Consider the following 27512-nt stretch of genomic DNA (forward strand, 5'->3'; position numbering starts at 1 on the left):
TCAAACAGCAACTGTGATGGAAGAGGGAAAGTCAACATTTTGGGTTAAGACTCTGCATCAGATCTGGAATTTAAACATCGCTTTGCCTCCACGGATGCTGCTCGACCTAATGAGTTCCTCCAGCAGCTTTTTTTTCTTTGCTTCAGATTCCAGCATTTGTATTCTTGTGTATGCAATTACACATTTTTTAGTAGGGACTCAAACATATTGAGCAATGCAAATAGTGGTGCTGCCTTCTGAATAAGGGTGGAGAAATCTCAACCATGTGTCTGGAGAAATATGAAATTACCAGAGGAATGGGGAAAATCCATCCATGGAGTAATCCTGAGAAAGTAATTTAGCAATCTCCCATAAAAAGCTCAATCATCGCACTTACATTAAAATCCAGACTATGAACTCCTCTTTGACCCTATTTTATTGCAATGAATTGAAGCATTTTGTTTAACATGTGTTGAGGTATTGGCATTGGATGGTATGTCTAGATTTTACAACTAAATGCCATCACAGAAAGTGTCCTAACTTTAAGTAAAAGCCCACAAAACAAGAATCATTAAAATAACAATTACAGATATTACCTGGCCAAATGATCAAGAACTTGCTATAGCATACAATGAGGCCCTTTGCACACCAAGTTTACACCAACTATCAGGTATTTTCATACTAATCCTACCCTAGGCCATTTTACTCTCCACACGTTTTGCAATTTTTCGACCAGTATGAAAGAACTAAAAAGGGGGTCTAATGACAAATTCCAATATCCAAAAGAATCTCCTCTTTGCTCTCTCTCCACTCACTTTGCAAGTAAAAATGATTGACCTGAAATACCACCCATTTCTCTCTCCACAGATGTATATATATTTTTTTAGGTTTTACTTTGGATTTCCAGCATCTACATCATTTTATTTTGAATGAGAATGCCTTATTTCTCATGATAAACCCATCTTCCTTAATTAAAAAAACAGACTTTACCAAGTTACTACTTTAAAATTTCAAATATTTTCTTAATTCATATTTTAAATTCTCGCTTAATGTGTTGCTCCACTTTTGCAGATTCTGCATTCACCAACAGTGAAGCTCAAGGAACAAAAGAGGCACAGTTTAGGTACACTTTATATCAGAATTATTTGATAACAACCGGATCAGAAAATTTGTCCTATAGCACAGTGGTCACCAAACACTGGGCCACGACCCGGTGCTTGGGGACCACTGCCATAGCACTTCAACAACTAATCCTCTTCAGAATCAATGTCCTTTGGAGCACTAGTCCTGATGGATGACATCATTTTATCTTCAATCTGTTGTCTTGGATTTTCCTCCAGTTCAGTCTTGATTGCACCAGAACATGACAGCTTCCACTCCAGTTCTTCAATGAAATATTTATGCAACGGGAAAGAGAAGCAAAAAAAAGTTACACTATGTAATTCAAATGTATATATCTGCCCCCAACCCCCACAAAAAGCTTCACTATATAACTTATGGCATAAAGTTACAGATTTACATTTTTCCCCCATTGATATAGCATTACACTGACATAGTCAGTGTAATAAAGTCATCACCCTGACACAGTAGTGTCAAGAAAACAACCGCTCCCTCAGTGTTGCAAAAACAACATTGATTCAAACAAGAGGACATGATTTAGGAGTTGGGGGCAAAAGTTTAAGGGTAACACGAGGGGGAATTTCTTTACTCAGAAAGTGGTAGCTGTGTGGAATGAGCTTCCAGTAGAAGTGGTAGAGGCAGGTTCAGTATTGTCATTTAAAGTAAAATTGGATAGGTATATGGATAGGAAAGGAATGGAAGGTTATGGGCTGAGTGTGGGCCAGTGGGACTAGGTGAGGGTAAGCATCGGCATGGACTAGAAGGGCCGAGATGGCCTGTTTCTGTGCTGTAATTGTTATATGGTTATAACAAGGGAGCTGGTTGTGGACGACAGGAGGAATGGAGACTGGCTAAACCCTATTGACCTCAATGGATCTGGGGTTGAGAGGATGAACAGCTTCAAGTTCCCCAGCATACTCATCACTAAGGATCTCACGTGGTCTGTACATACTGGCTATGAGGTGAAAAAAGCATAACAGCACCTCTTTCACCTCAGTTGGTCAAAGACGTTTGGCATGAATCCTCAAATCCTAAGGACTTTCTACCAGGGCACAATTGAGAGCACCCTTACTGGCTGCATCACTGCCTGACATGGGAACTGTACTTCCCTCAATCGCAGGACTCTGCAGAGGATGGTGCAGACAGCCCAGCGCATCTGTAGGTGTGAACTTTACACTATTCAGGACATTTACAGAGACAGATGTGTAAAAAGGGCCCGAAAGATCATTGGGGACCTGAGTCACCCCCACCACAACCCTGTTGACTTTAATTCTAATTGCACTGCCGCCTCTAAATTTGAAATTCAGTTGGATCACGTGAGGGTAGCCATTTCATTTTGGTAGAGTTTGAGTCAGACTGAAGCAAGTTTACACCGATTATTGGTATAGTGATTGACCAGCCATGGCAATACAATAAATGCTTACATGATGTTAACCTTCTTGCAACCTTTACAACTTTGGTTACCCATATTGTGTACAACTGGATATTTAACTTGTAAACCTGGCTTCATATTCCCAATTTGTAAGAGTGTGTGATTTAATCATTGTAAGTTTGTGGCATTAAGAACTTAAGGTATTTTTCTGATTTGTTCTCAGTTTCACTCTTACTTAATTGTAGGTGTGCATGTTACCCAAATAAAGTACCTGGAGCTTAGATTACTGCTAAGTTGAATACTTCCTACTTCACACACAAGGAGAGCAGTACACTTGCACATCTGAAAGCAGATTTAACTAAAATCCCATTCTTAATTGTTAAGATTCATCTTGATCACATGTTCAAGATATTGTGCTTCTTGAATCACCATTTTCATTGCTCCCCAGAGTCCATATCCAAAGTCATGCATCAACACACATATCCTGGATTCATTCATTCCATTTCAAGCAATCTTGGTCTGCAATTCCACTTTATCATTCAACACATTTAATGTTTCAGCTAAGGACTTCTTCCTTTCAGATATCAAAGACCACAAACCTCAACTGCACTTGAGCTCACCTTGATCTTTCTCCACCTTCACTTCCCCATGATCCCACATTCTGTGTCCATCTCTTGCTGTGCTTTCACTTTCCCTCCTCATCTCTCCTGTTCTCATTCTGAATCAGTAGTCTACAGTAGAGGGTCTAACTTCATTCCACTATGTCCCACCAGGTATGAAGTTAAGCTCACCTGACACCTTCAACTCTGCTCATTTCTTTGATCAGAAATATTTACCCGAACAAGAATGGTTTCTCCCATGTGCAGAATTTATAATACACCAATACCCTTAATTGTAGCATCCGGTTCTCTCTGGAAAGGTCAGTGACAATGTTTACATCAGGTATTCCCCCACATTTACTCATTCTGAAGTTCAACATTCTGCTCAAGGACTGATCCCAATATTATCAAACCGGTTTACAAAGGACATTGCTGGCATGTGTTTGTGCACAAATGTCTACCTCATACAGACCAAATGTTACTTCGTGGACATCTCTTCATACTTCTCTCAATGGATCTTGACTCCAGCACACTGTTGCTTCGCGGACCTCTGAGTGACGGAACCCATTTCCTGCACAGTCATCAGCTTCATAGTCATTGAAACAGACACAACAACATCTAGCTCCTGCCCAAGATCTACAGAAGGCTTATCAACAGAGCTACTGTATTTGTCTATTCTCATTCTTTCTTTCTCCCCTTGCACAACCAATTCTTCTGAAGTCTTCCTATTTCAGGTTTTCATTTTTCTAGTTCTGACCAGTTCACCTTTGTCATGGACATCTAGTCCATCCCACACTAGGATGGCCTGAGGGTCCTTTATTTTTTTTGAAACATAGGTACAACCAGTTCCCAATGACCACACATTTCCCAAATGCAACCAATCTTAGCTAAGGGAACTCACATGCACCCAAATTATACCCACGTCCTCAAGGACAGTGGAACAGAGTTTCAATCCAACCGAGGCTACGTCCATACTAGACCGGATAATAATGAAAACTTCGGTTTCGCATAAAAACGATAGGCGTCCACACTATGCGTTTTTGAAAATATCTCTATCCACATTGAAATGGTGATTTTGGCGAATTCCCTCCTCCTGCGCATGCACAGGACATATTTACCGAAAACAAGCGACACGCTTGGTGTCGAATCTCACCGTAAAAGTGCGCGTCTGTGTAGTTACAGACTAGAAAAACTTAAAACTACAGAAAGCTGTTGGCTTTCGCGCAGGTGAACTTAAAAGTTAAAAAAAAACAAATACTGAAGCGTACGGTGGCAACCGACGGAGTTCACGGACAGATTGACCCGGCTGACAACGAACATTGAAAAACTGACCAATTCTGTTGCATTAATAAAGCACCTTGTTAAATGTATAAATGTTTTAATGTCTGCATCAGTTGTTATGATCCCAGCCCCCTCCTTTGTGAGAATCGCAAGAGCACCCGTCGAAGGGTGGGGGGGGGGGTCAGTAGACCCAGTAGGGGAGAGAGAGAGAGAGACATGCCAAATTGCACATCCCACCCGGGATGCAGAATAAGACGACAGCGACTATTGTCTCATGGAGACCACGTGAAAAGCCCTCGGGCAAGGTGGGCTGGTTGAGAGAGAGATTGCATCATCCCAACCTGATTGACACCTGCGACCCCATGAGGAAGTATAAAGGAGAGTCTCAGGGGGACAGCCCCCTCAGACGCACCAAGAAGACACGAGAGAGTGTTCCCGCAGTAGCGGGAAGCCATTCTGAAGGAAGCCACGTGCGTTAGATTCTGGGATTGGAATTTGTGGCTGGAATAACAGAAATCCGCTTTTAACTAACATCGGGGAGAGGGAACCAACGCTCCCCCAATTTCACAGAAGCTTCATCAAGACTCGTGACATCAGACTTCAACGGAACTCTGTCTTTGCTGGTAAGTTATCCAGTTACGGGATACGTAACACAGTGTTATCTTGTATTTCCATACAATGTTACATCAGGCTGTTACGCATCTATTGTCAGAGAAGTACTTGCATAAATAAGTAAATCACCTTCATACAAGCAAGGACAGAAAATAGGGCAAAGTGAGCATACTTACTTATTCAGTAAGTTATGGGTCAAAGCATTTGGTGAGTACATTTCTAACTCTTTTGGCTTCAGTCTCATTGCCGTCTGTTCTGAAATTGTTAGGTTGCGTTCAAGAAAACAATGAAATAGCACGCTGCTGTCTGATAGCGTTTTCAGATTTCTCCAGTTACCCCGTCCACAATGATCTGCCCAGGCGGCATTTTCAAAAATACCCACCCTGGAAAGCATTTCTGAAAAGCTCCGGTTCCAGGGCACGAAAATGCCGTTTTAGTGTGGAAGGAGTGTTAAAACGAAGAGAAAAAGCTTCGGTTACGGATTTATCCAGCGTAGTGTGGATGTAGCCTCAGGCCAATTTTCTATTACATGCACAGTCACATTGGTGCTGCTTCACGCGAAACTCCGATTTCATTGTTGCCTCTAATTTCCATCCTACTCTCCTTTTCACATGCTTTGTATCTGACTGTTCCCTTCCGAATCCCTTCAAATCTGTTTCACAAACATAAAAAAAAAGCAATATGCCATCCAGCCTTTTGAACCTATTCTGCTAGTTAATAAGAGTATAGCTCAGGGGTCGGCAATCCGCGGCTCCGGAGCCGCATGCGCCTCTTTCATCTCTGTGCTGCGGCTCCCTATGGCTTTGGAAAATAAATGATGAGTATTTAATTAAAATGTATTTTATGTTAGTTTGTTAGTTTTTGAAATGTAATTCTAAATTTGAAGATTATGGTGATCTTGTACAATCTAAATAAAATGTGTTTTTTGTCGCTATTAATATACGTCACCATGGCCAATGCCTGACACCCGCCAGTGCGCGATTTCTTTAATTTTTCGATCCAAGGTAGGCTAACTATGGAGAATTCTAAAAAAAGAAAAGTGACTAAAGAAAACAGAACGTTTAATGATACGTGGGCAGATTCATTTGCTTTCACTGCTGACGAGACTGGTTTACTGCTTAATATGCAATGAGAAACTAGCAAACAACAAAAAGTCAAAAGTCGCAAGACATTTCCAGAATAAACACGCAGCCTTTGCTCAAAAATATCCGGATGGAGATGAGAGAAAAAAAGCCGTTTCGGAACTGATGCGGAAGGTTGATCTGAGCAAAAATAATTTCAAGAAGTGGATGATGTCTGAAAAATCAACGACATATGCTAGTTTTGTTGCCGCTCAGGAAATAGTCAGGCACAGGAAGCAGTTTACAGATGGTGAATATATAAAAGAATCTTTCATTAAGATTTCAGAACATTTATTCACGGACTTTAAAAACAAGAGTGAAATTGTGCAGAAAATCAGGGATATGCCTCTCTCTGCAAAGACTGTCAAAGACAGAACCATAAAATTGGCAGAAGACATCAGAAGACAGTAAATTAAAGACATCAATTCAGCTGTGGCCTACTCGATTGCCTGTGACGAGTCTAAAGACAAAGGTGATATTGAACAAATTGCGCTGTTCTGCGGTATGTAAACTCTGCCGGGCCACAGGAAGAAATGATTGAGTTGATACCTCTAAAAGGCCAAACACGGGGGGGGGAGGACATCTGTGAGGCTATCTTGAATTGTTTAAGAGCCAAAGTAATAAAGACCACCCACCAGGTGTCAGTAGCTACTGATGGGGCACCAAGTATGACAGGAGTGCACAAGGGATTTGTGGCTTTACTGCAGCAGTCGCTGGACAGAAAGCTGCTGACTTTTCACTGCATCTTGCACCAAGAGGCACTGTGCACTCAAACATTTCCTCCGGAATGCACAGAAGTAATGGATGTTGTCATTTAGATTGTCAATAAAATAATGGCAAAAAGTTTAAATCACCGTCAATTCCGTTTGTTACTGGACGAGCTGGAAAGCGCATATTCTGATCTCCTGCTGCACAACTAAGTCCGGTGGCTGTCAAGAGGGGGGGTGCTGAAACGCTTTGTCGCGTGTCTCGAAGAAGTGAAAACTTTCCTGGGCAACAAAGGTCTCACCTTTCCTGAGCTGGAACAGCCAGAGTGCCCGTAAAAACTACACTTCATGGTGGACATGACAGCGCACCTGAACACGCTGAACACAGCTCTTCAGGGGAAAGGACACACAGCCCTGCACATGTTGGAGGATGTTTTGGCATTCCAGCGCAAGTTGACTGTGCTTGCCAGAGATTTACAGAAAGGCACATTGTCTCACTTCCCCAATTTGAGAGAGTTCAAACAAGCTCACGACATGATAAATTCGGAGTATTTACATTCTGCAATCATCGCAATGCAAACATCATTTGGGAAACGCTTCTGTGAGTTCAGAGAGGTAAAAAACACATTATCCTTCCCGGTCACTCCCCTAAGCATCGATCCATCCCTACTGAATACGACTGCATTGGCAGCTGTGAGTCAACCTGATCTTGAGATGGAACTGGCCGACATAGCCGACAAAGACATATGGGTGTCCAAGTTTAGACGCTTGACAGCAGACCCTGAAGATGTTGCCCGTCAGAAGGCCGTTCTTGCTCAGAATCATAGATGGAGTGATATTGAAAACCTGTCCGAACCGGACAAACTTGTGTTCGAAACATGGAATGCTATCCCCGACATTTATGTAAACATTAAAAAGAATGCGCTTGGAGTCCTGTCGATCTTTGGATCCACATATGTATGTGAGCAGGTGTTCTCCAACATGAACTTTATTAAAAATAAACATCGCGCACGCCTCACAGATGACAGCTTGCGATCCTGTGTAAAGATGAAGGTGACATCATACAGCCCTGATGTGCAGACGCTGTGCGCTGAGGTCCAGGAGCTGAAATCCCATTTACCAAGTATGATAAATATTTTAATTGCCTATTATTTTACGTATATTCATATTTTTTCATTGTTCAGTGAAATAGTCCTTTTATTTTTCAGGTTGACAGCTGGCTGACGTTATTTTTGGTTTGCTGCTGGCGGACAATTTAAGTTCGGCGTTTTTCATAAATACAAGAAGGACTCAAATAGACATTGATTATTTTACTTAAAATTAACCTTCAACCCAACGTCTTTTTTTTTGGAGTTCAAAATGTTTTTGTTGCATGCAGAAATGTAATTTCGTTTTCTCTGCAGGAGTTCATCGATTTCATAAATGCAACACATTATAGTTTGTTTATACATAGCATAAAGGCAAAAAAAAACATTGTATGCAGTGTTATTTCATTTTAAATGTCAAAAGGGGTTTTGTGGCTCCCAGTCTTTTCTTTTCTGTGGGAAACGGGTCCAAATGGCTCTTTCAGTGGTAAAGGTTGCCAACCCCTGGTATAGCTATTGTTTCTTTCCTCTATACTATTTGCATCTTGTGGTCATGGAGTAGATCAGCAATCTATATTCGGAACAAGCCTAGACTTTCACAGCCATCTTCAATATACCTCCTCCCACTCTGCTGCCCACAAGGACTCCACTCCTTTCTCCCCATTTCTCCAGGCCCACATCAACTATTCTGATGACAAGATTTTCCAAACAACAAGCTAGAGAAAAGCTGAACTATTATTGGTGTGTTAATTAAATACAAATATTGACCAGTACCCTGAAAAACACCCACAATCACATATGGGGCCTAGTTTATTGGAACATTGCACTTAAGTGTTGACTAAAGCTGCAATAAACTGTGATCATGAGAAAATAGGATTTAACATTCCATTTCATGAAGTTTATTACTTCAATTACAGATATGCAACATGCCTTCCCACAATTTAGTGACAAACTAAATAGCAAGTAAATGAGTAAATCACACAACAATAAATTGGGAAGAATCTGATATGGAAATCCAGAATTATTGAATGGCTAAGTTGATGAACCTCCCAAAAAGATGACAGCAAACCGAATACTCATCTGAATGGTGGGAAGTATCAGATTCTGATTCAGAAGAGAGGAGATGTTTATTAAAGTACTCCAGAGATGAAAGTTGGCATCTTTTGTTTTGCAATTTACAATTACAATTCAGATTCAAAGTAAAAATGGTCAAATTTGCAATACTAAAAGAGGATGTCTAAAATGTAATATTGTACTGTGTACACTTAAAAGATAAGGAGGTAGAAAAAGATGAAGTTCATATTAGGTTCCTAGTGAATTGAGCAGAGGAATGAAGACCCATTGGAATGCTTCACAAGCCTTTCCAGAGGCAAACTCTGCTCTTCAGAGAAGTGGAATCACTCTGTGCGAGTAATGTTCTACCCCATCCTCACTTCTTCATAGGCAGATAACAGCTAAAATTTGGGAAATCAAACGTTCAGCTATTTTAGATTGCAAAATCCGCAAGGGTTCACGACCTTCTCCAAATAAGTCATACAACTTAATTATTTAAATTTGGACAATTGTGGTTTTGCACAAATCTGTTTAGTTAATCACTTACCATCTTTTGTTAGATTCATGCCTCCAAATACCAAGGGTCCAACAAACTGTGCCTTGATGTCGCCATCTCGGTAAATAAAGATCGTGGGGAGATTCCTATCTGGATAGTTGGGAATGCAGGTTGTGGATATCGCTCTGATGAATTTTGTCTCTGGGAACTTCTTTGCCAGTTCACTGAGATGTCTATTTATCAAGGCACATATAGGTATCCTGGTAATATACAAAGAAACAAATCAGAAAAATGCAAATCCTTAAAGCTACATAATCAACAAGTTATGACAAATCCATTTTTCACTTAAGGCTATAAGCCAAGGTGTTAATTTTTTTTAAATTAACCCTACTAGATTGTCACCAATGAGGTACAATATAAGCTGTGTTGAACCAAAATAATTTATGTTGCATAAAGTTTAAACACCTATAACATGTACTGGTTACAGTCTGCAAGAAGAGGTTTTAAGAGAAACAAGTCTGTTGAGCTAAGTAGGAGAAGAATCATGCTACAAACTCAGACGTAATTGTCTATAATACTCTGTCCATTAAATCTGTATCAAAGAACAGAAAGTTATTGCCTTGTGTTAAGATTTGGTTTGAATAAAGGGAGTACACCAGCAAATGTAGCTATAGATTGATGGTTACTAGCAGCTTACCGTTCTTTCAGAGGTACAGGCGTTTTTAAAAAATATTATTTGCTTTTAACCACCTCATTTTAGTAGTATCCAGGGATGGACTATACAAGCCAGCATTGCTAGAACATCCAGATCTTGAGAACTAAAACAAAAATCTAAAACTCACCCTTGTTTGTAAAGGTGCAGTATTACCCATAATTCCTCACTAGCTTTAGTTACTTCCTGTACATATTCTGATCCAGAAATTTCCAAAACTTCTCCAAACACTTTCTTCATCTGCTTTGCTTTCCATTCGGCTATTCTTTGTTGTCTAGAACAGATTAAATTATTAATCAATTAATTATTATGCTTAAGTAGGGAGAAAATGCACCCAAACAAAAAAAATGCATGTGATATATTACTTCGCCCTAGGATTGTCATGCAACTGTGTACAGTATTTGGACACTTTTGATACAGCAACCTCATGCCTCCATTTAGCAAGGTCCAGCTCTGGACTTTACTAAATGAAGGGATGTGGTTGCTAGATCACAAGTGTCTTACTAAAGGATAGATCTGTATTTACCGTGCTCTTGCATAACTCTGAACATCAAGTTGTTTACCTGTACATCTCAATAGCTCTTTCATCTTCCTCACCAAATTCATCTTCATTCTCTTCTAGCTCATCCAGAGTCATGTCCTCATACCTTTTAACTGAAGGAAGAAAAGTCATTAATCATACTGGAGATAAGGCATTCAAAAAGAAAGTCCAACAAGCCAGTTAACGGTTGTAAAAGGACACTTTTGTTGCAAACAGAAACGGCAAACTTTGTCATTCATAAAGGGAACAATTAGAATTAACATTTTTCTTACAAAAAAATCATTAAATGATCGACTGTTATTTAGTTACTTGAGATTAGTGCGGCTCTGTATCTTAAATTCCGCGTGACTATACTTCATACTTGTGATTTCAATTTAAATCCAACTCTCCAGACTACTGTCCGTGAAAGATGAGAGAATGCCCAGCTAGCACTCTCCCAGCAAGCGAAGTGGTGTAAGCCTGATAGCAGCACACATTGGTAACATGGAACATACTTACAATAAAATGTAAAAGAAGCAGGTCTGGGGAGGACATATTGGTACAGGGATGTTCCAAGACTGGGATTTATGACCTCCCAGAATTCGATTTTCATTTCACAGCACTATATTCCTTACCTCTATGTTTCTATTACCTTGATACTTAAGTAATCAACTCAATTAACTATTCAAATTATTCTCTTTGGTTATCATTTACGTAAATACATTACAACTTCCACAATCAAAGCTTAATTGAATTTTCTCCCCCAAACATACGCTTTAAATACATACATTTCAAAGGTGCTTTGGTGCAATTTCCTGTCCTATCCATTTTTGTTATCTACAGATTAGGCAAAGGAGAAATCAAATTAATATATTTACAGGTCTGCACGATGCTGATGGTTCATTGCAGAAAATAGCTCATGAAAATGCTGTTGAAAGCAAAATTATGTAGGCATTAAAATTATCATTTTAAAAAACTATTGCTATGGGTCTGGAGGGCAAAGGCAAGCTTTCTTTCTTCAATGGCATTATTAACGTAGTTAGGTTTTACAACAACCTGGTAGTTTCATAGTCAATATCATAAAATTAACTTGTATGTTAGGTTTAATTCATTAGTTGGACACTAAAGAGTGGGGGAGGGTGGAGAAATACAGTCCCATCACTTCCCCGAAAGACAGCGCATACAGAGAGTAAAGGTCATGCAGGTAGAAAATGGAGACAACAATCTCACCATGCAATTGCTAATGGAACAAATGAAGATTTCTCTGCTCAACACAGGTTAGAACAAAGTAGAGAAAAAAAACTTAAAATTTTCATTACCAAGATCAGTACAAAACTGAGAGCATAACCACATGCTTTCAGTCAGTGTGTCTGGCAGGTGGCGATAAGAACTGGTGTTGTATACTACTTTATTTTAGTTTTAGAGATACAGCGTGGAAGGTCTTTCTGGGTCTTCGAACTATGCTGCCCAGCAACTCCCGGTTTAACCTGAGCCTAATCACTGGACAATTTACTACGATCAATTTATGGTACATCTTTGGACTGTGGGAGGTAATTGGAGCACCCAGAAAAAAAACATGTATTCCACAGGGAAAATAAACAAACTTCTTACAGAGGACGCTGGGAATGAAGTCCAAACTCTGATGCTCTGAGCTCTAATCGCATCATCTAACCGTGGAGTGTGTAGCAGACAACTAAAAATCTGGAGTCATGAGTCATGACTATTATATGAACCATCCATGAGCTGTAGCAACATGCCAGAAGTTACTACGACCATTGTGGCGGGGTGGCACGAGTGAACCACGACAATAAGTTGCAGGCAGCAGGAAAATGAGTCTCAGGGTTGCATATGGTGACTCGTGCGTGTACTTGGATAGCAAATTCACTTTGAACTTTGAGACCTGACGGCATTCAGCCACTTGAATGGCAGCAAGCACCAAACTTCTGTGTTTGTTATGTCAAAGGCAGAAGCCTGGTACTTAACACCAGATCCAGAAGGCTGGATCTATTCATTCAGTAACAGAACTCCAGCGAGAGTCGCAGCCTGATTGGAAATTCCCCATCTATAAGCTAAGGACCAACGATACCACTGAATTCCATGATTGCAAGCAGAATGCAAATTAGTTCTTGAAAAACATTGTATAGTTTTTATTGCTTATTTTTTTTAGTTAATTTTTAATTGGAAACATTTTGAATGCTAGAAACAACTAAAAATGATAAATCATTTGCAGCATTTATACATAGCACGTCTCTGCTCCTAAATTTACCTGCTGTAAACAGGGTGCCAGGGCATTCCAGGAGCATTGTGCCTCGGAGGACATGCCTGCCCCTGTGTGCCAGATTAAAAATACAGGACAGCCAATCCCAATCAAATCAATTAACCCTTCGCTTACCAACTGACTGCTGGTTCTGAATGATCTCATCCTCTAGCGTCTCATGCTCTTTCTCTGGATCATCTTTCGGAGGAAGGATGCCCTTTTTCCGCAAAATGTCATTCCACTCGGTGTCTGCATTTGGGTCCTAAAGACAAAAGTAATGTAAATTAATATGTTTTAGAAAAGAGTAGATTGGTGCACCTGAAAGAGAAAGACTAGTTTGATATTAATGTTGCCTACATGGCATTGCTGAGCTTCCGTGCTGAGGAACTGAGGTCAAATTACAGCTAACAATTTTATTATAAAAGGTAAAATTACTCAGAACTTAGCTGCAAGGACAGGTAAAATGTTAATTGACTTCTTGGGATTTAGAAAGGCAACACGCTCACAATACCCCTATAAGATTATAGCACCTTCCCCTTGATATCACTTCATGGTAGTTAGTAAGGAGTGATCTAATTAAATCTCAAAAGACTACTGTCAAACAAGATTGTGACACTACCTCATTTTTAATACAATGCTGCACTCATTTCCAACAAAACTTACCCCAGGTATGCTCATTTTAAAATACTAAATGGAAATTGTTGAACTTACAGCAACTATACTCAAAGATCACTCAATCAGTCAACGAACTGTAGTGTGCAGACAGCACTAATTCAATGTTTTAAGAAAAATTACAGATACAACATGGTAACAGAACTTCAGCTCCACGAACCCACACCACCCAATTAGACCCATATGACCAATTAACCCTGCATGCCTTTGGAATGTGAGAGGAAACCCAAGCACCCGGAAAAACCCATAGTCATGCGGAGAATGTACAAACTCTTTATGTATATATAATATACAGACACATAACTCAGATGTTACATAATTATACAATATATAATACAATCTCTGCAAAATCTGTTAAATAGGAATAATAAGTGAACCAAGATTCTTGCTGAAGCCAACACTTCAGTATTAAAACCCAAACTACAGTTCATCATTTCTGTGAGCAGGCCACATTGTTTATGTGCACAACGAGAGACTCAAAGACACTTCAGGCTCCAGGCAAGACAGACGAAGAAAAGCAATACTCTCTCTGACTCCATGAGAACTAATGGTTCATCCTTCAAAATGGAGAAGAGCCTGGGACGGTTTTGATAAACTCAAGTCCAGTAGGAACACAAAGAACGCCGGTTCAAAAAGTGTAAGGGATACTCCACCTCACCACAGCAATGTGTGGAAGGTCTCACACTGGCGTCAGTCAACACAACTCAACATCCTTGACACTGGTGGGTTGTTACAATATCACACTTCACATCTGACGTTGCAAGCTTTTCCACAACACACATCCCATTATCCAAACACATTGTAATAAATGCCTTGTCTCTTTCACACAGAATCCACCATCTGAAACAGGATATGGTGGAGACAGAACTTAACCTTGAACATTTTCTGCCCCCCCCCCCCCAAAAAGAGGAGGAAAAGTACACCAATCACTAGACCAGGTAGCAGTGCAGCCACTGGCATGTGGCAGCAGTGACGATATTGTAAAATAATTTAATCACATCTTATGCTGTTTTTCCCTTTAATACTTCATGGAAAACTACAGGTATTTGTTAGCCAGAAATGTTTTATTTTAAAGCTCTTCTCTTTCTGTTCTTGAGTTTCCTCCAAGGGCAAATACTTCCTCATCCCAAGATGCTCTTCATTTGGTGTCAGAGGCTCTCAACACCAAATGAAGAGTTATCCACTTTATTTGGTGTGGAGGCCTCTGACAATATAAACCTTTGCATGATGGCATAACCAGTAAATAATAGCCAACCGTTCTCAACTCCTCAAAGCCTTTCTACTACCTATAAACACCCCAACATGGGGTATAATGGAATTCCATCTACTACTTGAATAGTGCACTCAAGAATCTCAACATTACCTCAGCATAAACCATATGCCACCCTCTCCAACATAGTGCACCGTGACTACAGTATACAAGACTGCCCAGAGCAAAACAAGAATCAGCAGTACTGTAGTAATGCTCTGTAAGGTTCCCCTGCTGTAATGACTTCTCTGTAGCAGCAGAGTTTGGATTATGATCAGAGATAGCAGGCCTTTGGAATGTGGGACATCTAATGACAGGAGTGTTGTCCCTTTCTTGTGGGTCTGAGAGAAGGTATTCGCAGACTTTTGTTTGGTGGTAGATGGAGAGAGAAGATGCCGGAATGGAGAGGTCATAGACTGCAGGACTGAGTGGTTGTGGAATGGGGTTGGGAGTTGACTATGCCCAGGGGAAATCGATGGAGAACTAACAGACGGGAAATCTGTGAGCTCCAACGTGCGCATTGGACTGTTTCATTAAAATGGGCCCTTTCCTTTTTGTTTTCTTTACTAACCCTCTAGTCAAATTAAGAAGTATAAAGCTAAATCATTTAAGTGCATATGATGTACTGTTTGTTATTTTGTGGTACTAATTTATAACAAGGGAAAACATCACACAACATCCACAAAAAACGAGATTTCTTAAGTTTGGCGGGCCGGAGAGTGTCTTTCCCTAGACTAACACAGCCCACCAAACCTGGGGTTACATAGTTAACAACATTCACCAATCTTGATCACATAGACGGATGAGGGCAGGAAAGACTAAAACATCTTACTCTCTCCAAGTTCCATTTTAAGTCACTCACAAACCAGATATACAAACATTCCTTCATTTCCAGGTCCAAGCTGTGGAGCTTCTTCCCTTACCTTACTGTCAAAAGTTCAAGGAGGAAGCTGAACTTCACTTTGGTGGGAAATACTGATAAAGTTTTAACGTTGATGACCAAATTCCTTGAAATGAATTTTTAAATTTCTGAGTCATATTTATCTACTGGCTTCATCTTAGTTCCAGTTGTGACAATAGACAACATCTAACGTGACTGTTTCACATACAGTTGCTATTTACTTTTTCACACACTGTGATTTCAGATATTGCAAACGTAACATATTGTTAGGGTCAGTTTTTCCTTGGATCATCATCCTGAGATTAACTCTAAAGATGAGGCTCAAGTCAGTGTCCAACAAACATTTGTCTACCATTAGTACCGTCATTCATTCAATTCTACAACAGTTAGCCATGGTTAGTCAATCAAACACATGATTCTCTTCTGTCTCCAAATACAAGAGGAAGTGCTCAATACCAGCTGCATTTAAAATGAGCTGTCACAATCCTCTAGGGATAAAATTACAAGGATTCTTTACTCTCTCCTTATCTAAACAGCATATTCCCTTTTTTCCCTGGTTGTAGACTGCTCAGATTTAAATTTTAAAAAAAAATCTATCATTCTTCTACACTCTGGAGAATACAGGCATAGTCTACTCAATTGCTCTGCATGCAGCAAACCTACCATCCCAGGAACAAATTTTATCTCTCCAAATTTTGAAACAGGAATTTTCATCACTATGGGAAAATCTTTGGTATGGATGACAAGTAGCACAAGAACTTGATTGTGCTCCAATAGTCTGAGAAAGACATTCTTCACTTACTGTCCAATAACCAAATCTCAATTGATCTTATAATTACTCCCAACTCCAAGTAAAACGAACTGTATCTCCCAGTCCATTACAAATGATAGTACAAAGGAAGTCACCATTTACAATGAGGATTTAACTATGTTGCCAGTAATAGATGCTTAATGATAGCAGTCCTATTGCTTAAGGCTTCAGAAAAATCAGTGCTATTATCACACAATATCATCCTCTCATGAAGGGTTACTGATATCTCAGGATATTATTTTCCAATAGTTGCAAATTATTTGCGATGCTGATATTATTATTTATACAAAGTATGCCCAATAAAGGGTCTTTCATTAAGGAGGATTACCTCACTGTGAATGACTGTCAAAAATTGCAACAGGCGCTGAAATTGAAGACTAATGAAGTAAACACTATGACTGGCAGTCAGGCAACATGATGGAAGTTGCAACAGACACTCCAGAACCAGTGCTTCATTCAGAAACATCAGCATAATTTTTTGGTACTCCTTTGCATCAATAAATACTGACATTAGCAAAGAGGTCAACCTCCCCTTTGAAACAGACATAACATTCCAGCCAAAAAAAAAATCAATGTTCCCAGTATTCTAATTGACATTAAATGAAAACAATGGATTTGTTTCCATTCTCAGTTTTAAACACTAAGATGACACCGCTGCCAATAATAGGAGGCAAAACTCTGTCCGTATCAAGTAACAAAGGCTTGAAGTTACAATTACAAAACCTGACATTACCCAGTTCCTAAATGGACGTCAATATAGAATACCCAGAACTCTTTGAATTAGTAATATAAATCTTAACTGCCATTCAAGCAGTCAGAAATCAGCCATGGTAGAAAGGCAGAACTGATTCGATAGGCTGAGTGGCTTAATTCTGCTTCCTTGTCTTATGGTCTTATATTTACGTAGTGGTCGAAGCAGGCACATTAGCAACATCTAGATGAGTACATGGATAGGAGAGGTGCAGAAAGCTGTGTCCAAATGCAGGCAGATGGGACTTGCTTGCTAGCTAGTCAACACCCATTCGATATATTGGGTCAAAGGACCTGTTTCCATGCTGTATGACTCTAATTCTACTATCTACACAAGAGTAGATTTTCTGCAATTAAAATGTTTTAAAGCAAGTCAAGATGAAACAGAAATTAGAGGAACAGCATCTCAAATTTCATCTGGGCAGGCTCCAACCTGGCAATGATTGAATTCTCAAGCTTCTAGTAACTTCCCTCCTCCCACCACCATTATATTCCTTTCTCCTCCTCATCGAACTGGCCCCCATCACCTCCAGTTCTTCCGCTCCTCATTCTCCCTGCATCCATTCATCATTCAAACATTCCTCCCATCAGTTCCCCTCCCCACCTCCTCTTTTTTCCATACTCCTCTAAGACTATCTTCAGCCCTTTACTTCCACCCATCACCTCCCAGCTTCTGACACCATTACCACTCCTCCTCCACCTACATTTCTATCACCCACCAGCTTTGCTCTGCCTTTATACTAGCTATCTCCCTTCTTTCTTATCTGTCCAATTGAAGGGTTTCAACCCAAATTAAACTATTTCTCTTCATAGATGCCGCCTGACCCACTGAGTTCTATCAGCATTTTGCAAGATGCTCCAAATTCCAGCATCTGCAGTCTCTTGTGCTTCCAAGGTAGACAGAACTTCAGAAGGAACCTCAAAATATTCTAACATTCATTCCTGGGGTCAAAAGCTTACATTAACATGCTAATCTGATTGGGATACCGCAGCTAAATTAAGATTTAGATTAACAAGATAGCTGGATCTTGTTATTGTGGAAAATGGGCTGGTATCTTGTTCAAACACGAGGAAATCTGCAGATGCTGGAAATTCAAGCAACACACACAAAATGCTGGTGGAACGCAGCAGGCCAGGCAGCATCTATAGGGAGAAGCACTGTTGACATTTCGGGCCGAGGCCCTTTGTCAGGACTAACTGAAAGGAAAGATACTAAGAGGATTGAAAGTAGGAGGGGGAGGGGGAAATGCAAAATGATAGAAGACCGGAGGGGGTGTTATGAAGCTAAGAGCAGGAAAGGAGATTGGCAAAAGTGATACAGAGCTGGAGAAGGGAAAGGATCATGGGAAGGGAGGCCTTGGGAGAAAGAAAGAGAGAGGGGTGGGGGAAGCATCAGAGGGAGATGGGAAACAGGCAAACAAGTAAATATGTCAGGGATGGGGTAAGAAGGGGAGGAGGGGCTTTAACAGAAGTTAAAGAAGTCAATGTTCATGACATCAGGTTGGAGGCTACCCAGCCGGTATATAAGGTGTTGTTCCTCCAACCTGAGTGTGGCTTCATCTTGACAGTAGAGGAGGCCATGGATAGACATATCAGAATGGGAATGGGACGTGGAATTAAAATGTGTGGAATCTTGTTCATTTTGAGAATGCAGTAAGCGCAAACTGTAAAGCACTTTCCTCCAAGTTTACTAGAGAGGTGGGTCCACATTTTAACAACACATGCTTTCTTCGTGTTAAATGTCTCATCTATAATTGTACGTTTCCATACATTAAATATGAAGAGCTGTAGATTACTCAATTTAAAATCCCAGTGTATACACTGTGATTTAATTTCAACTTTACATACAAAGGGGAAAGAACAAAGGGCGCGAATTTATAAAGAGGACCTTATTAAAGTCAGAAAGTAGCCAACAAGTCTAAGGCGTCAAAAATATTGACGGATACACCGCAGTGCAGGGGAGTCTGGCCGCTTTTCGACCCGGGGTATGTATCAACATCAATAGAAACAGGTAACTACTTGATACATGACATTCCCAGGAATACAGGTTACTTTTACTTGTCGCTGTGTACGATTGAAACAAATTGCAGAAAGAGAGGAAGTTTCTGACCTGCATGCTGTTGGAATATCACTATCGCACAACCCAGGGCAGCCCTTCCGGAGGTCACATTCGCTGATGCCCCGGAGAACGCGATTTCGCTCCAGCCGGCCCTCAGCAATACCCACACGAACGATAGTTATTTTTCTGGTGGTGCAGGGGATTTCTTTTAACGCTGCACGAATTTCCGGTGTCTGACGCTTCGTTACATGGGATGGCCCTGATAACATTTCCTAATGAGGGAATAACTGAATGAGTCGTCGATTTGCTATTACTTCCTCCCGGTCCAGCAGCTACAGTAAGTGACCGATATTCACGGGTTTCCAGCACTTCGTTATTTCAATCAGTTCGAAGTGGATATACTGTGTGCTCATCTGCAGTGTATATCAAACACATGGTCTAGCATTCGACCATGTATGCTAAAAATCTGAAATAAAGATGTTTTAAATAAATTATCATTTGTGATTTTTAATTGGACTTACCTTCCACATTCGGCTGATATCGACATGTGTATAGTTCAAATTCGCCCTTTCATTTGTATCCCGGGTGTAAGATATGTGACTTTTAGCAAACTTTATTCGTGCGCCATGTTTTATTCATCAGCTGTTTTACAATGCAGAAGGAGTACAGTTTGTTCTAGCTGTCACATCAGCCTGAGCATACGGGGTCCGAGAACACGACAGCCCGTATAGTCCATGCCAAAACTGTTCTGCTCAGTCCCGCCGCCCTCTATACCCCTCCCATCCATGTATTTATCCGAACTTCTCTTAAATGTGCAATTGAACCCGCACTTCCGCCGGCAGCTTAGTCCACATCTCACCACCCTGAGTGAAGCACGTTCCCTTCTGACTCCGCTTGAATATTTCACCCTTAATCTACAGACATCCCACCCTGCAAAAACTCATTTCAGGGAGGTAGCACCCTTCCCCGTCGACCTCCAAGGGTGTGTGTAATACTTTATTTAGTGATTTTGTCACTAAATCTGTAAACCAAGTTGGGTATATGCATAAAATGTGACATTAAAATATGTACTTATATTAGCATGGGGATGTTTTTTTAAATTTTATTACAACCTTAAGCAAGTCTGGCTTCATCACGTAGGACATCAATAGAGTAGCTCCTTAGCAGATAGCCAGCTAGTTTAAATAGTATTACCTATGCTAATGAATGAATGACACCTGTTAAACTCACCTCAATGTGTTTTTTTTTACAGTCATTTAACCCACCATGGGCAATAGAAAAGTCACTGTTGCAAATAGTGCAGCAAGCAACACTGTGATTATTTTTGACCCTATTGGGCAGGAGTACATTTTAGTGTGGTCTGGGATGAAGTAGGTTTTATATTTTTTTGGAACACTGCCATGGCGCTGCAGGACCCTAAACTAAACAGCTGGACAATGAAAGAACTGTAAAGCCCACCCACAGAGAAAACTGATTGGTCTCTCTTCATGCCAAGTAGACCTATCAGGATGCTCGCTCTCCCTCTCCCAAAAATCAATTTGTGGGATATTGTATATAATTTGCAGGTGTCAGGGGGTTGCTATCAATACGCAGGAGACCCAGAGCTTCTGGGAGAGGTGGGATGTCTGAATCTATGACTTCTGGTTGTTGTCTCACCCATCGTCAGTGGGATAAGCCAGCTTGCCTTTACCTCATCTAGAACACTCAATTTGTTTTACCTCCGTCAAATTCCTCATTCTCCTACACTCCAGGGAATAAAATCCTCATCTGTCCAACCTTAACCTGTAATGTATCCTGGCAACATCTTTGTAAACTTTCTCTGCACCCTTTCCTGTCAGGTGACCAGTGCCAAACACAATATTCCAACTTTGGCCTCACAACTTCAACATAACATCTCAACTCCTGTACTCATTGTTCTCAGCTACGAAGACCAATGTGGCTAAAGCTCTCTTTGGAACTCTATCCGTGACACAACGCTCCACGAAGTTAAGTCCCTATTCTTCACTATGTAAAGTGAACACCTTGTAGGGTAATGTAATGGGTGACATATCATTCGGGCCAGAAAGTGTTCTAAATAATTCTCAAATATCGTCGTTTAGTTCTTGTGTTCACTTAAGAGATGGAGTCTGATGTTATGACATCAGTGTTAGGTGACTGCTTTCATAATGGAAGTAAAGGGCTGCGGCTTTTGTTAAACACAAAATGACTCTCGTATGTTTTATTCACAAAAATCCTACAACCTCACACTTGGCTGCATTAAATTCCATTGTCATGTTTCCAACTATTTTTCCAGCTGGAGCAGATCCCTCTGCAAGCTTACTATTATGCCCCCCAATCTCGTTGTCATCCACAAATTTGCTGATCCAGTTTACCACATTGTTCAAAGATTTATTATCAAAAGTGTGTATGCAGTATACAACCATGAGATTTTTACCCCACAGACAGCCATAAAACAAAGAAAACCATGAAACCTGTTCAAAAAAAAACATCAAACACCCCCTCTGCAAAAAAAAACACAAATAGTGCAACTGGCAACCCAAAAAAAAGTGAAAAAACACAGAATATAAAGCACAAATATCGAAAGAGTACAGGCATAATTCAGATCGGCTCAGTGTTCATTATCTGCAGGCTGCCCTGATTCAAAAATTCACCCAAAATACAAAAAGGAGCAACCAGAAACACATCATAACATGATCGACAGAGTCCAGTCCACAAAGTGCATCCATTAAGCTCTGCACAAGAACTCTGGCACCATCCTCCGATAGCATCGAGACCATTCCATTGCAGGGAGCAGCAAGGGCGACACCTCCCTCTGGCAGCAGCAAGTGAGAGGCTGGTAGACGGCGTTGAACACCCTCTCGCTTTCTGCATTCGCCTCAATGATTTCAATCTTCCACGGAGCCTTAATGGGCAAGATTGGCGAGAAATGGAGCCGATCGTGGGTTTGCGACCCATCCCCAAGCTTCTTGGCCTGGAGGCCTCACACCTCGTTTGAAGCCCCCCCCCCCCCCCCGACCATCCCTCAGAGACGGCAAAGTGTCAGATCACTCAATCTGTCCTATAACTCACCACCAAAACGTAGATGACAGGCTCCGTGGTCAATCTGTTCCTCACTCCTCATTTCCACCCATATAGCCTCAATAGATGAATGCTCCAGTCAGTACTGTCTGAACACTGCCATGACATTCCCTCTCACCAGTAATGCCACAACTCCTTCCTTAATACCATCCCCTCTGTCATGTATAATATGACAATACTCTGGGACAGGGGCCAGTTTTGACTTTCCTGTGATCAAGACTCACTAATGGCTAGGGTATCTTACTTCCATATGCTGATAAATTCTATAAATCATCTAACTTACCTACAACACTCCTCGCATTGAAGTAGATGCAACTGAGGATTTTAGTCCCACCATGATCAATCATTTGGTTCCTGTCTTTGTAAATAGGCTTAATATTTACCTTCCCCACAACCAGTCCAGCATCTGCCCTGGATTTCTGGGTCCCATCCCCCCTGCAACTCTAAAATCCCCTGTGCAGCGTTAGCAAACCTTCCCACAAGGAAATTGCCCCCCCCCCCCCACCAGTTCTGGTGCCAACATCCTATTTGTACAGATCCCATCTACCCAGGAAGAGAGCTCAATGATCCAAAAATCTGAAGCTCTCCCTCCTGCACCATCTCCTTAGCCACATGAATGATCTTTGTAGCTCTGGGCTCACTAACTCGTGGCATAGGTGGCAGACCTGAGATCACTACTCTGGAGGTCCCGACCTTTAACTTAGCATCTTACTCCCTGACCTCACTTTTCAGGACCTTGTCACCCTTTCTGCTTATGTCATTGGTACCAATTTGGACCACGACTTCTGGCAGCCCAGTAAGGCTATGAGCTCAGTCTGAGATGTCTCTGATTTCAGCACATTCGTGTTCCTGCGTATGCCCTCCTGGCTCTCTCAACACTTCCCTCCCCTCCCCCTTCTACTACCAGCTGCCTCTATTTGTTTCATCTGCTTCCACCTATCAACCACCTGTCCCTTTTTGCCATCTCCACCTCGCCCCCTTTCCCAGCTGCCTCCATCTGCCTTCACTCCTCCTGAAACACTCTCCTGCCACAGACACTGCCCAACCCACTGAGTTCCTCTCCAGATTGTTTCACTCCTCCTGAAACACTCTCCTGCCACAGACACTGCCCAACCCACTGAGTTCCTCTCCAGATTGTTTCACTCCTCCTGAAACACTCTCCTGCCACAGACACTGCCCAACCCACTGAGTTCCTCTCCAGATTGTTTCACTCCTCCTGAAGCACTCTCCTGCCACAGACACTGCCCAACCCACTGAGTTCCTCTCCAGTTTGTTTCTTCTTCCAGTTGACAGCATCTGCAATCTTTATCAGAAATCAAGGTAATTAGCCATGGCTTCTACTGAACACAAAAAACCTATAGAAAGCTAACAGGCTGGAGATATAAACATTTCTCTGTTAATGAATCAAAGTATGTCTTAACTAGCACTAACCAGTTTAAAGAGGAGCTAGATGCACACAAAACGTGACCAGCACTAGGGCAGCACGGTAACGTTGTTGTTGGCTGATAGCATGTCAATGGGAGTCACAGCACTGGACAACCAAACATAGATTTTTCATACCTAACAATTCCTATATCTCTGATCCAGTACAATGTACAATTGTATTTAGGCAGTCCTACAACCCCCCCCCCCCCCCCCCGTCTATAACTATATTACATTTAAAATTAAATTGATTTTTGATTAATTAATGTTGGATTTAAAGAAAAGGAGTATGAGAGAGAATTATCTAGAGATTTTGGCTCAGGAAGTAACTAGACCTTTTATGTTAAGGAATGGAAGGAATGATTTAGAAATGGTGAGTGGTTGGGGTTAGTACAATATGTAGCTCAGGCTGTGCTGAGGGATACACTGAAACTTGAAGCAATTGCTGCGAAGGATTCATGGGCAAAGGCCATGGCTTAGAGCTCCCCCAATATCCTACAACGAGGGGCTGGAACTTGTACAAAACATTCTTGGGTTAGCCATTTATGAAAGATAAGCGAAAGAAAAATTGATATCAATGTTAACGAATGTAAATAGCAAATAGATCTCTTAGTAAATAGATTTAAATATTTTATACTGTGATTGGTGATGTGTGAATATACTGCGTTATGTAGTGCAGATTTGAAGAGTAAAGTTTACACTTGAAAATAAAATAATTATCCTACAATCACATCTCTTCCAGGTAACCTTTGGTCCTTTTGTTGTTTAATTTCTCCTCCCCTTCAATTTACTGTGCATCTTAAAACTTGCTTTATCTCCCAACTATTTCTATGTTTGATGAAGTATCACTGACTTGAACTGTAAACTCCAGAGATGCTATATGTGATGTGAGTGTTTTATTTCAGATTCCCAGCATTCTGATTTTGTGTGAGAGGGGAAAGATGAAGCTTTGGAGGGATGGAGGGATGGAGAGAGAGAAAGAGATTGAAGAGCTACAGGATAGCCCTGAAAACAGACCCCCAAAGGCTATGGGTAAAAATGTGCAAAGCAATCATAACCAAGATTCAAAGCTAGACTGTGAAAGGAAGCACAAAGAACTTGTACGCTGTCAAAGGTATCCTCAACTGTTGTATCCTACCTGTCATAGAGCATGGAAACAGGGTTCTTAGTCCATCTGGTCCATAGCAGTCAACATTCCCATCAAAAACACAAAATACTCTGCGGATGCTGCGGTCAAAGCAACACGCACAACACGCTGGAGGAACTCAGCAGGTCAGGCTGCATCCGTGGAAACGAACAGTCAATGTTTTGGGCCGAGACCCTTCATCAGGACTAAAGAGGGAAGGGGCAGGGGCCCTATAAAGAAGATGGGGGGAGGGTGGTAGGTGCCAGGTGAAAAACCAGTAAGAGGAAAGATCAAGGGGTGGGGGAGGGGATAGGCAGGAAAGGTGAAGAAGGAATGTAAGGGGAAAGCACTATGGGTGTAGAGGAGGTGGAACCATGAGGGAGGTGATAGGCAGCTGGAGGAGGAGGCAGAGTGAAACTGGGATGAGGGAAGGGAGGGGGAGGGAATTACTGGAAGTTGGAGAATTCATTGCTCATGCCAAGGGGCTGGAGACTACCCAGATGGTATACAAGGATGGTATAGTCTGTTGGGGTAATCTATTGCATCCGGTGCTCCCGGTGCGGCGTCCCCTACATCGGTGAGACCCGACGCAGATTGGGGGACTGCTTCGTTGAGCACCTCCGCTCCGTCCGTCACAAAAGACAGGATCTCCCGGTTGCCACCCACTTCAACTCTGCTTCACATTCCCATTCGGATATGATGGGGCCAAACTCGGGTTGGAGGAGCAACATCTCATCTACTGAAGCATGATAGGGAAACGATGAGGTGCAGCTTCTCTTGACTTTGGAAAATTCAATGTTCATTCAGAGTGCCAGATAGTTCAGGTGGTTCAATTTAATATCAAAGAATGTAAACAGTACACAGCCTGAAATTCTTACTCTTCACAGAGACCCACGAAACAAGAACGCCAAAGAATGAATGATAGTAGCATCAGAACCCCAAAGCCCCCTCCCCTCCCATGTACAAGCAGCACATCGACCCTCACCCCCCCCCTTGCATCAGAAGCACTGATCCCCCAATAGCTAAAGCCCTGAAAGAGACAGTGAACTAGATGTTTTTCTAGTTTATGTTGGCCCTCATATTGACAGTGGAAGAGGCCACAGGTCAGAATGGGAGTGGGGTAGAAAAATAAAGTTACCGGAAACTAAAGACCACCCATGAAGATGCTACTGGCTAGTCTATCTGCTAATATGCAGACAGAGGGATCCAAAAGAGCAAAATGAAGTGTCAAAGACGGACAGTGAATGTGAAAGCAGGACGAACTGGTCACAAAACTGTTAAAATTGTCAGTGTATGTTGCAGTACAGCCATCAACACATTGAAGGAAGAGGTGGGAGAGCGAGTGGTCCCCAATAAGCCTGCACCAAGGAGTGTTCCACATACCCAGCAGTAAAGGTAGATGCAGATCTGGCACACGTGAGTTTCCATGGCAAGTCTAGAGAGCTAGAATGGCAGGAGCAGTCCTTGAGCAGAAGGACAAGTTCCACCAATTGAATGTGTTGGTGGAGGAAAACTGGTTAGGCCATCATTTGAGGAGGAAACAAAGGGCCCTCAGACCTCACTGATGCACTGATGTTGTAAAGAGAATAAATATTCATGATGACCGTAAGATATAGGAGCAGAATTAGGCCATTTGGCCCATCGAGTTTTCTCCCCCGTGGCATCATGGCTGATCCATTTTTCCTCTCAGCCCCAATCTCCTGCCTTTTCTGCATGTCCCATCGTGCCCTGACCAATCGATGATCTATCAACCTCTGCCTTAAGTAACACCTGTGCAGTGCTTGTCTTATCTCGTGTAACTGGTTGCCACACTCATTATGAATCGTTATCATTAGAACGGAAAAGATGAAATATGAAAGCAAGTTAGCAAGTAATATCAAAGTCAATAGTAAAAGCTTTTTCAAGTATGTTAAAAATAAGAGCGATGAGAGCGAATGACTGCTAGAAAATGAGGCAGGAGAAATAATAACAGGGGAGAAGGAGATGGCAGATGAACTAAATGAGAATTTTGCATGAGTCTTCATAGCAGTGTGCCAGATGTTGTAGTGTGTGAAGGAAGAGAAGTGGGTGCAGTTAGCATTACAAGGGAAAGGGTGCTCAAAAAGCTGAACAACCTAAAAGTACACAAGTCACCCGGACCAGAGGAACTGCAGCCTAGTGTTCTGAAGGAGGTAGAGTTAGAGATAGTGTACACATTAGCAATGATCTCTGGCATGGTGCCAGAGGACTGGAAAATTGCAAATATCACTCCACTCTTTGACAAGGTGCCACACATGAGGCTGCTTACTAAGTTAAGAGCCCATGGTATTGCAGGAAAGTTATTAACCTGGTTAGAGCATTGGCTGATTGGAAGAAGACAACAAATGGGAATAAAAGGATTCTTGTCTGGTTGGCTGACAGTGACTAGTGGTGTTCCGCAGGGGTTGGTGTTGGGATCACTTCTTTTTGTGCTGTATATAAATGGTTTATGATGAAATAGTTGGTTTTGTTGCCAAGTTTGCAGATGATATGGAGATTGGTGGAGGGGCAGG

General features: G+C 41.5%; 2 protein-coding genes and 1 long non-coding RNA gene across 6 annotated transcripts in view; 2 read left to right on the plus strand and 1 right to left on the minus strand.

The window, feature by feature from the left end:
• Positions 1–397: 397 nt before the first annotated feature.
• Positions 398–20092, minus strand: pdcl3 (phosducin-like 3). Of its 4 annotated transcripts, none has more exons than XM_059964454.1 (7): positions 19877–20092; positions 13049–13175; positions 11445–11493; positions 10700–10790; positions 10267–10410; positions 9476–9684; positions 398–1363 (listed from the first exon to the last, which is right to left on the minus strand). In XM_059964454.1, the coding sequence occupies exons 2-7, from the start codon at positions 13076–13078 to the stop codon at positions 1227–1229; spliced, it is 660 nt and encodes a 219-aa protein (XP_059820437.1). In that variant the 5' UTR covers positions 13079–13175; positions 19877–20092; the 3' UTR covers positions 398–1226. The 4 variants fall into 4 exon arrangements, with proteins under 4 accessions (XP_059820437.1, XP_059820436.1, XP_059820434.1 ...); XM_059964453.1 differs by lacking the exon at positions 19877–20092 and adding an exon at positions 19407–19551; XM_059964451.1 differs by lacking the exon at positions 11445–11493 and having other exon boundaries at positions 19877–20087.
• Positions 1405–8602, plus strand: LOC132391366 (general transcription factor II-I repeat domain-containing protein 2-like). Its single transcript, XM_059964450.1, has 2 exons — positions 1405–7913; positions 7999–8602. Exons 1-2 carry the CDS (start codon positions 7139–7141, stop codon positions 8001–8003), a joined length of 780 nt encoding a protein of 259 aa, XP_059820433.1. The 5' UTR covers positions 1405–7138; the 3' UTR covers positions 8004–8602.
• Positions 19611–27512, plus strand: part of LOC132391371 (uncharacterized) — a 31353-nt gene continuing 23451 nt past the window's right edge. The window contains exon 1 of the long non-coding RNA XR_009511184.1: positions 19611–19692. This is a non-coding gene — a long non-coding RNA (uncharacterized LOC132391371). The remainder of the gene's footprint in view (positions 19693–27512) is intronic.

Source organism: Hypanus sabinus, chromosome 3 (assembly GCF_030144855.1).
Source record: "Hypanus sabinus isolate sHypSab1 chromosome 3, sHypSab1.hap1, whole genome shotgun sequence".
NCBI classification, from domain to species: domain Eukaryota; kingdom Metazoa; phylum Chordata; class Chondrichthyes; order Myliobatiformes; family Dasyatidae; genus Hypanus; species Hypanus sabinus.